The 11,595-nt window shown below is 37.7% G+C and overlaps 1 protein-coding gene across 3 annotated transcripts in view; it reads right to left on the bottom strand.

The window, feature by feature from the left end:
- Positions 1-1,920: 1,920 nt before the first annotated feature.
- Positions 1,921-11,595, bottom strand: part of EPHA7 (EPH receptor A7) — a 165,989-nt gene continuing 156,314 nt past the window's right edge. For all 3 annotated transcript variants that reach the window (XM_054629295.2, XM_054629297.2, XM_077174748.1), the window contains one exon: positions 1,921-5,700. In XM_054629295.2, coding sequence (XP_054485270.2) covers positions 5,505-5,700 — 196 coding nt within the window. In that variant the 3' untranslated portion in view covers positions 1,921-5,504. The remainder of the gene's footprint in view (positions 5,701-11,595) is intronic.

Raw genomic sequence — 11,595 nt, 5'->3', positions numbered from 1 at the left:
TAAAAACACACTTCTGTGCCATTTTGGCATTATCTACAAAAAGCATTGTGCCTGCCCAGTACACACCAGGAAGGACAGGCTGAACTGGGATTTGTTATGAATTTTTCCTTAATCCCAACTTTCTGTTCACTGTCTTTTATTTTATTGCTACCTGACATCCTTACTCAATTAATAACTATCAATTAAAAAGTAGAACCCATTAATGTTAATATCAGCAAAACAAAAAAAGCTGAAGCACTGGAGAGACTGTGCCAACAGATAAATCTAACTATCTGAGAAAGAAAACAATTACAAATGTGTGAACTAGCCTGTATTAATATTGATACATAGATATAGATGACAGAACGTTGTATTAATGTAGATGCATAGATATAGATGGCAGAGATAAAGATAGCAGTCATTCAGAGCTTGTTCTTTTTTAAAAAAATCACAGGGCAGATTGATTTGATAGTTTGCAGTCTTAATTTTTGGCTTATTAATTCTCAAAGTTCTACTGTTTCAGACAAGGATTTACAGGCACCTAACATGTAATGGAACAGATGGAAATTCATCATCCCAAACCTCCTCTGGTAGCTGGTTCACTTTTGTCACTGGCCAGATTAGTATAGCTATATGTTCTGATAGAATTACTTGTATAACTACAGAAAAACAAGCACAGTACCTAACTGTGGTGTTTGGGGTTTTTTGTTTGATTTTTTGTTGTTGTTGTTGTTGTTTGGTTTGGGTTTTTTTGTAGTTTTCTTAATATTGGCAAGTGGAGATCTTTCTAAAATATTAAATAAATAAATAAATAAATAAATAAATATGCTCTCAGTTCTTTCTCTCAAATATTCAGCATGCAACTCAGCTTGAGAAACACTAAATGTCAGTCATGGTTCACTTAAATTGCTCACTCCTTTCCCCCACTATCTAAGATTTTTGGTATGTTATGAATACTTATAACTCATAGGGTCTACTCACCTGTCTACATTTACATACTGTCAGTATTCACATGGTAACATGGGTCATGGCACAACACTTGTGTAGACCAAGCACAGGCTTTGGAGGATTGCAAGAATGCCATTTGAGCGAAGGTTATATACGGGTTATATAAAGCAAGTCCTTTCTCACAAGCAAGTTTAACAGGTCTGCAAAGCTGGGATTCAAATTCTTGTCACTGCTTTCACTGGTGTTGTAACTTAGACCCCAGCTTAGACTTGCACTTAAACAGAAGTAGCTAAATACAGCTTTGAGTGCTCATGCTGACAGGGTAGTTCCCTAAAGTCTACTCACTTGTTGCCTAACCCTGAAAGTTCAACATCCACTGTGCTAGAGGAAAAGAAGGATTGTGACCTCAGCATTGTGGTTTGGTTCTAGAGCTCACTGCAGGAAATAATGTGATCAACAACAGCTGCTGTGGGAGAGATGCTGAACGTCTTACCTCACAGCACCTTACCATGAGCAAGGCAGTATTGAAAAATATACCAATATCAGTACACCACTCTCTGGTTTAATTTAGCCCATCTGGATGTTTCTTCTGTTCACTCAGAGTGCTCCCTGCTCAATGTTAAAGAGTTGGTGGAGGTTGTTGCTTAACACCCAGGTTTTCTCTTTTAGTATAGAGGGATGTAACAATCTGGGCTTACAGCTTTTGCAAGGAGAAAGGAGATCTAAGAGGCTAAAGGCATTCCTAGATGCAGTTTATGGATCTAGCCCTTAGCAATTTTTCACTCTGAAGGTTGTATAACCACTCTGTCAGAACCAGGAGGCAATAAGAAGGTCTAAAATCTACTTTTAAGGTTTCCAGTTAATAAAACACAAATGACAATAGTTTGAAGTCCTCCCTCCCCCAACCTTAAAAACATAGAAGTGAATTATAGCAATTGGGTACTTAAGTGTTTGCAAAGATTCCTGGACTGAAGCATGAAATAAAACAAAGGATTTAAGCAAAAGTACTTTTATTAGTAGTAAAGGGAAATGTGATATCTAAGAACTGTCAGATGAGAAAGTTTGATACAAAATGCTTCTTGTAAGTTAAATCAGTAAGGAACTGCCTGGAAAGAACTGCAAAATGATTTCACAATTTTCAATGCCCTTGGCCATGAAGGAGTGATGAAATCTGATAAAACAGAAAGAATTGAACAAGGGGTAAATAAGTCTAACTCTACACACACAGGCAGGAACTACGAATTAACTATTGCTTGAGAAGAAAAAAATAAGGAATTAACATCAGACATCTCTCTGGAAACATCAAGTCAAGCACCCAGTATCAAGTAAAAATGTGAAACAGGATATTTGGATGATTAAGAAAGAAACTGTAAACAAAATAGAAAACATATATATATATATATCACAGTATAAATACATTGTATAGCTATATCACTGTATAAATACATCATACACTCTTATTTTGAATAATTCATGCAGCCCTGGTCATTCTACTTCAGGAGAAAGAAGGGCACGACAGAGAGAGAAGATTGACAGAAGAAAGAAGTAAATTCACAGAATATAGGACAAATTCAGACTACTCATCATAGTGCACTGCCCTGATTTGGGAAGTATTTGAACTGTACATATTGGATATAGAGCCCTGAAGATGTCTGGAAGCGAACAGCTGAAGGTTTCCCTGATCTGCAGGGATCAGTGGAGGCCTTATAACAAGACTGTACCCCCACCAAGGCACACAGCCAGGTACACAGGGCTGCGTGGGCTCGTGGCTTGAGTCAGTGCAGCTATTCCTACTTTATGCACAACCAAGTGTCTTCTTGAAAGAGCTGACAGACAATATCAGGGAAGGATTGTGAGGAGAAGTATAGGCAAGGTTAGAAATTAATATATAGGCAAAATAACCATGCTGTCCTTCAGTCTCAGGATACATTATAGTAGTTTGTTATTTTTTTTTAATCTTTTTCCTGTAACACCTTGTGGCTACTGAGGTAGCTGGTATTAAATCCCTTCCCAAATCATGCATCCAGTTCAGTGTCTGAACCCAGAAGGTAGGTCAAACTGCATTCCCCAGAGGTTATGTCACATTTCCCAGTGGAATTCCCTTTTTTTTTTTTTTTTTTTTTTGTATCAGAGGGTTCCACACAGCTGAATCCTCTCTCAGCACCAAAAGTTAGGCAGGTATGGATAACCTCCATATCTGCTTTCATGCCAGAAGCAGTGGCAAAATTATGCAAACTCTGGAGCTTGGCTAAATAAAATTAGTACAAATATTACCTGTGTTTTGATATTGCTTTATGTTGTGCCTCTTATTGCAAAAAAGTGGTATGCAACTGAGTAATGGGGTTCTTTCAAATATGTAAAAATGATATGCAAAAAATCTATATTATGGGGTGATATTATGACACTACTTTGCAATCCCATTTTTTTTTAATGATAGATGGATTGTTATAAAACTTTGAGCTACATTTAATTGAAGAATTATTTAGGCAGAGAAGATTTTGGTAAATTGACACCATGACTGTAGGATTTACATCTGTAGTATTATTTTGATGACAGTGGAGAGAAATTACTGAGGTGGGAATCACTCTTCAAGCACTGTTCAGCATTGAGTTTACTCTCTATACCTCATATGTTCTTAAGTAGCCAAAGTTTTTACACTGACAGAGAAGGTCTTGTAAACCTCATTGCTAAAATGGTACCCTGAGATGACAAAAGCTTAATTAACTTAAGCAAAGTCCAAATTGAAGAAAATTAAAAGAAAGCGCTTGGCCATTGCTGGCATTTGGGAACCCAATAAAGCACCATTTACCAAAATCTTCAAGCAAATGATAGACAAATCCAACCAGTTAAGGATTTTTGGTAATATTTCAGCTATGACTTTCAGTTGCCTCCTCCTCACTCAAACAAATTATTTTAATCTTATCCAGAGTCATCATTCTCAAACAAAGCCATTGTCTCCATGAGACAAGTCATTCCACTGCTAGAAGAAACTAAAAATGGGCGTCATATTGATAAGGTGTCACAACAACCAACTTGATATCACTCTGGTGTACATTCAACATGAATGACTCATGAAAAGCTGTGTTACCCTGAAGGAGAAGAAAAATTTACCCAGTTCTGTCCTCTAAAACTTACCGAAAAATATAATGCGCAAGTACTTATAATAGCCTAAACATCAATACTTTGCAGTCAGAAGTACCAAGTGAAAAGTGTCTATATATGCCAAGGTAATAGAATACTTCATTAACAGCAGTAATCTCTCAACTGTCATACCAGTACATCTGCTAAGCTATAACTACGTTCAGGAACAGTTTCACTGAAGACAGAAAGATCTGAGCCTTTCCAGCATGCTTTCTGATAAACCTTTCCAGGCAAAATGGAAGAGCTTTGAGGAGGATTTAAGTGGACACATAGTCTGCAGCAAAAAAGCGACTTCCTGTAAGTAGATCCAGATAAAAATTCTTAAAGTAGTTGGCAAAATGCCTTTTCTCAGGGAGACATAGAAACTGGCTTTGCTCTTTGCAGACTAATCATTAGACATGTCTGATCACAGAAGCAGAGGAGAAGGAAGTGAGGAAGAGATTAGACTGGCCACTTCTCAGCTTTCTTACTCCTGAAGAATTCTTATCTTGGAAATCAGGGTATTTTAAAATGTCTGACAGACCGAACATGGCAATTTTCCTGTTTCCTTCTAAAAATACCAATCTTCTAAAAAAAAAAAAAACACAACAGAAAAAGCAGTCCTACATAATTAAAATAATTTCCAATTTTATCAGAAATTTCATGAAAAGTTATAATATGTATTTTTTTTCCACAATGAGCAAAATCCCCTTATATTTTTCTGTAATACTGAAATTATTATTTTCAGCATTAAAAAAAAAAAAACTGTTAAAATGTCCTTCTTTCCCGTTTCCATTTCACTGTGAGTGGTATAATTTCTTTCTGTTCTAGAATGAAAGGACATTTTAAAATGTCCCAGATTGGCTGGAGTATTATAATTTTGCTGAATATTTCTCAACAAGGCCTATTTGTAAGCAGAGGCAAAGACTCACATAGATTCATCTGCAGGAGTATGACTAACAGAATGCTCTCTGCTTCTTGCTACCATGAGGAGTATCAGTAGGGGTAAATCTGTATCATCACAGCTTAAACTTCTTCCCCAGCAGGATCTTTGGAAAAGTTTATTTAGCTGCTTCTCCTTCTCCTTTGCTCTTCTATATACATATTTTATGTATAAGAGGGGAGCTAGAAAGAAGATGGGGAAGCAGGGTTATGTTAGCGTGAGGAGCTTCCAGGGCAGGATTCCAGGGCAGCTTTGCTGGCTCTTCTCTCCCTAGCAGCATCACCATGTCCTGCTTCGCCATCCTCCTGAAATCATCATGCTCTTCAGATGTGGTCTTTCATCCTTGTCATTAGTCATAATCCTCAGTTTGTCAGATGTGTGTTCTGGCCTCTCCCATACACCTCTGTTTACTCTTCCTCCTGTTGCCAGTCTGTTCCTCCCTTCTTCTCCATTCCTTTCCATGCTTCTTTTCTACATTTCCATTCTCTAATCCCAACTACAGTCCTTATGGGCTTTAAAAAAATGCCTCATAGCGTTCACTGTGCCTCCAAACCAATCTCATGATCTTATGGTTATAACTCTTGTTTTGCTTCCCCTTTCTGCTTCCTTTGTCTCCTGCCATTATGCCATTTCTATTCAGGCTGTCATCTCTTCTGGAAAGGGATTTTTCTTGTTCTCTGTTTTGCAAAGCACCTGGCATGTTTTTGATTCTGTCAAACAAATAATAACAACAGATATGAAATTTGCAGTGCAGCAGAATCCTGATATTAGGAAGTAATAGAGGCAAATTACACTATCATTTTCATTGCCATGTATACACCACTATTTGACAAAAATTCTCATTGACTGGATAGGTAAACATCAAAAATTCTCAAGCAAACACCTCTAACATGAAGGATATGTAGTTGTGTTTCATGTTGGATCTCAATGAGCCACAGGGTTATACTTGACAATTTCAGTATTGGAAACAAAGGAAATAAATGAATGAGGTGCAGGTTTTCAGATGGGTATTAGGGTATAAAATCAAGTACCTGGAGAAGATGTAAATAACTGTTTGAAACAAAGAAGCAGGACAAGGGTGGAATGGGTATGTTCAATTTAACTCTGCATAATTAAAAACATATACAAGGTAGATAGATTCTAGCATGTAAGCTAATAAAAGTAGACTCTCCCTTAGCCCAGTGTTATCAGAAGCTCTTGGTGTGGCTGAAGAGTCTTATAAAACATTTTAACTGACTCATCTCAGTCATTATATGATACTTGGCACTTGAAGACAATGCTTATGTTACTTGTGCTGCTTAAAAAGCCCCAACAAAAAAAACCCAGAGCTGGAAAAAAAAAAGGAAATAAGACGTGGATTTTACTGGACATTTAGTGACAGACTAGTAATATGAAATCTCTAAACAGTATAGCTTTAGCACTAATGGATGCAGGCCAGGACTGAATGTAAATTATTTTACATATGGCTAGAAATCTCTTAACTAAGTTATTTGCAAATTCCTGGGAGAAAAGTGATTTGTTATAGACATTGAGACAAGCCAATGTAAAACTAATACTAAAGAAAAATAAACTAGCAGAGGAATGTCCCCCTGCTACACCAACCAATATACTTATAGCTGCTTCCAAAGTAGTATCTGTCATTCCAGCACATGGATTATATTATTTAACAGTGGGAATCAAAGGGAAGAGACTCATTCAAGAGAAGAGTGATATTAACACATCATTGCATGACATACATCTCTGTCACCAAAGTGGAAAAAGATGGGAGCAAGATGTTTTATGATAAACTGAGAAGAGGATCTGATATTATTAATAGCCATAATATCTGAGGCTTAACAAACAAAAAGAAGAGCTAGAAAAAGCAATCTGATGGAGGGACAGAAAGTTTTCCTCTGTCTCTAGTGAAGTGTCCAAGGGACTAATTTTACATGAAGGGAAGGAATTAACTAAGCTAAACCTCATTTCTATTATACTTTTTTTGCACCTGCCCTTTGAAGCCCTAGTAATGCATGGAATGCATGAGAAAAGAATTCATCAAAAAGGCACTCTGAGGAGAAATCTTTTCAAAATGGAAGAACTTTATTACTCTGATAGGTCTTTTTAGTATTTTGAAGACAAGTAAGCCTTTGAATTAGTAAAAATGATTGACATGTGAATTGATTCAAAGCTAAACGTAAATGGTAGTCAAAAATGTCACTTTGATGCATAGGTATTTAAAACCTCAAGTTATATTTTTATTGGCTCTCTCTCTCTCCTGATATTTTTTGGGCAGCCCAAAACGAAGGTCTCCAGATCCAGAGATTCATGAAATAGGGTACAGGGCCACCCTGGACTGTGGCACAGATTTACTCTGGACTGCCAGTAGTTCTCACTGCCCAAGTACCAGTTTCACCAGAGCAAAGCCCAGGGACAATAATAGCATGAAAGAAACAAGAATGAAACATCAACAAATGGGAGATGTGGATCCCTGTGCAACACATGGCAAATGAACGAAATAATTTCCTTGCATCACTAGGACCCAGCTACTCATTATCATAATGGCTCGTTTCTAGCTGCCATGCTGTCCCATATCATTCCAGATTTGAATTAGACAGTCTATCTCCCTGGAAAGAGATGGAAACCCAACAGTATGGAGAAACTAAAGGCCAGTCAAAGACGGTAGATAAAGCCTCTAAAGTGAGGATAGGGCTTCAGTTCTTGGTTGCTCCATCTGTATGGCTGAATTCAGCCCTTATTTATCCAGTCTCTGGTGCAAGCCAAGGCCACATCCAAAATTAATAATGAGAGAAAATATGCAAAAGTTACTACCCACACTGTGACTTCCACAAAAAGGAAACTCCATGAGAGCTAGCTCTCTGAGTGCCCTGGGTAAGCTATCATGTATCCCAACACTAAATCAGGATGTGTCAGGGATTCACAGCCCCTAACCTCTGAAATTAGATCTCTAAATTCATCCTTTCAACAGGAGATACATGTAAAGAAGGATCAAAGAGATCACATGCATGTTATCTAATAGTTGAGCAGTGTCAGAATGATATGACAAAGTGTGGTGCCTGCAGACTGAGATACTAGCTCCTCTAGGAAAAGAAGGCCACTCAATGTCTTCTGAGAAAAATCTCCATTTTACTCAGAAAAACAGTCCACTCATTCCCAGAGAAGTGTCATAAACAAGATTTTCTGAGGAAGAAGGAGAGGATTTCTGAAAAGGAAAGGCGCACCAGGAAGGGAAGGGATGGTACAGTACAGGAAGTAACTTCAGAGGCAATTTTTGACTAGGCTTATCCTAACCAACCTTTTCCCAGGCAAGCAGCTGCAGCTCAAAGTGTCTGGTAACATATGAATACTAATATACGAGTCTCTCCTTTCCCACAACAACACTTTTTAGAACTCAAAAATATCATGTTGGCCTTCTTGTAATACCTTCCCACAGCATAGTAGTGTAGAGTCAGTCTTAGTCTTTCTATGCCTTTCTCACCCAAGAGATATGCAACATTTCCATAAGTTCCAGAAAAGTAGGCCATTCATAATATCACAGGAAAATAAGGTGAGCGTTATCCATAAGGATGCCAGACAGGTATCACATGTCTGTCCATCAACATCCTGAACCATGGATAGCCATGATTCAGCTATTAACAAGCATGGAGGGAGTCAGTCTGTTGTCTTGCTCTGGCATTTATGCTAAAAAAGGATAGAGAGTGAGCCCAGTAACAGCTGGATGTCATCTCTGTGAGATATCTTCCTACTTGCAGCAAACAGCTTCTACCAATTTACATCATATTCATCTGCTTACTAATGCTCACTGACTTTAGCTAACAAGGACTTCTGTCACCAAAAGGTGCTTTAAATTAAAAATAATAGCAACAACACAATAGAATTTAGGTTTAAGAACTGTCAAATATAATATATTGTCTTGCAAAAGTATGCTGCAATGGTTCAATGACACATTTGCACATACATAAGTCTTTGCTAAGATATCTGGCTTCTTTGTATATATATATATATATATATATGTGTGTGTATATATATATTCTGCATGTGTATGTATATATTATATATATATGCATTCTTAATATATATTTAATATATTTTTGTAATCTTAAATTCAAACAACTTGACAGCATCTGATATTTAAAAAAAAAAAAAGATAAATTCAGCTTTGCACAATTCTATTCAAAATATACAAGTGTAAAAATGGTATTAGCTACTTTAAAGGCTTACTTTATACATATTTTTCTTCCCTTTTCAATAATTATTAAGATACTTTGCTATACTGAAAGCAGGTAATATTTCTAAGGTATACCTTCTTTTCTAAGGCATATCTTCTTGCTTTTTCAGCAAATAATTCAGAAGCAGATGACACAGGTCAAGCATTGGTTTTCATATGATTTTCAACAATCCAGCTATATTAATGTCATAAAATCCATAAGAAATGTTTATAGCAGTACAAATGAATGTGAAGAGACTTTCCCCCCATTCATTGTGAGGAGTGCAAAATCACAAAAGGTAACTCTTTTCTCCTGCTTCCCTGACATAATCCCTTCATCAGGTTTTTTCTCTTTTTCTGCCATTCAGCTCCCCCTTAGATTGCACTGCCAACAGAAAGAATTTGACATTATTTTAAATAAACTCCATTAGCTTCTAACACTGGTGTTGACTGGGCATTCCACATAAGCCTGACATCCTGCTTTTCTGCATACAACAATTCCCCCCACTGTAAACACACTTTTTCTTGTTTGTTTTGATTTGTTTTGACCAACACTAATGACTTCTGCACTTAGGAGTGGTCTCCCTGACTCACTGCTGGTTGTAGACAGACATTGCTTTTGTTGGGTGCTGGGTAGTAAAAATTCCTTCCTCAGGATCATCTTCTGCTTAGCCTGCAGGGAAGCATGGGTGCTGCTAGGTAAGTGTTAATGACCGATGCCAGCTGGGGAGAAATTGAAGTAGAGCATAGTGCTACAAATAGCTTCCTACCTCATGGCTGAGAAAATATCCCTCAAAGGCAGCTCTGCACAAGGTAACAAACATGGACAACTGCAGAGGGAATTTGGTGTTGGGACACTCAAGTAACTACTGCAAAAAAGGTACTGCCTGGGAGTCATCCTGTTGTTAGGAAAGCAGTTTCATGGGATAGCAGGCAGCTTGTGGCTGAGACTTTCAACAAAGAGCACACAGCCTAATTGGGATGCTTTTGCCAGCAAGTAAAAGGCATAAAAGAGGACTTGCCTCTTGCACAAATTTAGGTAATGTAGGCATTGAGACAATTATTTCTCTTGAAAAGAGCACTACATAGAAATGCCTGAAAGCTATTTTTTATTCTCCTTCCCTGCCTCCATTCCTGCTATTGGCAGTGGATGAAGTGTAGGGAACCTCTGTAGTAAAGAGCAGCTTTTCCCTCCACAACAGCAATGAATCATTTCTACACAGCACTAAGTGGTTAAGGCCCAGTAATATTAAAGGAGAATCCTCATTAGGAATACCTCTCAGTGCCTTGCTGGCCCAATTTCTTCAGCTAGGCATATTGGCTTGGATTTTAATCTAACCCTGTCTTTTTCTCCAGCAGCCTATGAGGGTACAAATATTGTCTAGTAGCAAAGGAGATGCTGCTATTTTGTATAGATTAATATAAGGGATGATTTATGGGCTCCTCCAGTAAACAAATCAGGAGAGAGACCTGGAATGAAATGGCCTGAGGGCAAGAGCTCTGCAACTCTTTCACTTTCTGAACAAAATCCTAATCACCCAATCTCTTAAAAATGCCATTTCTGAGTGGTCTTCAGGAGGTATCTGGGTGATTTTACTAAGTTTCTTCCAGGCAAATCAGATTTCTTATGCAATATACTATGCGAAACATCAGGGGAATAACATATTTAATTTATGACTATGACTGAAAAGAACATGCTGGAGAGAACAAATCTGAGATTCCTGCACCTTCTTTCTGTTAAGCTACAGGCTGTTTGTCCCTGAGAAAAGGAAATTAAAACATTTTACAGCAGACATGTCAAAATGGACGTGCAGCCCTTCAGGAAGCCAGTGGAAGTTGGCATAGTAACACAGGTTGAACAACAGTCAAGAAATTGCCTGAGTAATGTTTCTACAGACATGAAATGAGAGGGATCAATGTGGATACATTCTATCTATCAATCTATCTATCTATCTATCTATCTATCTATCTATCTATCTATCTATCTATCATTAAGTCTAGACTCTTGCAAGCCAGGTTTGAATGTTTCAGTAAAAATAATGGATGGTTTTTCTTCTCAGTGAGACAGTATCTTTGGATCAGGAAGCGTGTCCCTTAATGTAAATTCATGGTTTTCTTCATAATTCTAAGGAAGTAATCATAAAATCACAGAATGGGTCAGGTTGGAAGGGACTACACTGGGTCATCTGGTGCAACCTCACTGCTCAAGCAGGGTCATCCTAGAGTACACAACAGGATTGCATCCAGATGATTCTTGAATATCTCCAGTGAGAGAGAGACTCTACATCTCTGGGCAATATAATACAAGATAATTTCTATTGCACTTGCTACAGACTCTCATAATTCCTTCTGTTTTGTTTTGGCATAAAAGAGGAAGGCTTTAGTTATGGGCTTAGGGCTA

This window comes from Agelaius phoeniceus, chromosome 3 (assembly GCF_051311805.1).
Source record: "Agelaius phoeniceus isolate bAgePho1 chromosome 3, bAgePho1.hap1, whole genome shotgun sequence".
Classification (NCBI taxonomy): Eukaryota; Metazoa; Chordata; class Aves; order Passeriformes; family Icteridae; genus Agelaius; species Agelaius phoeniceus.
This window is presented reverse-complemented; position numbering and strand designations above follow the sequence as displayed.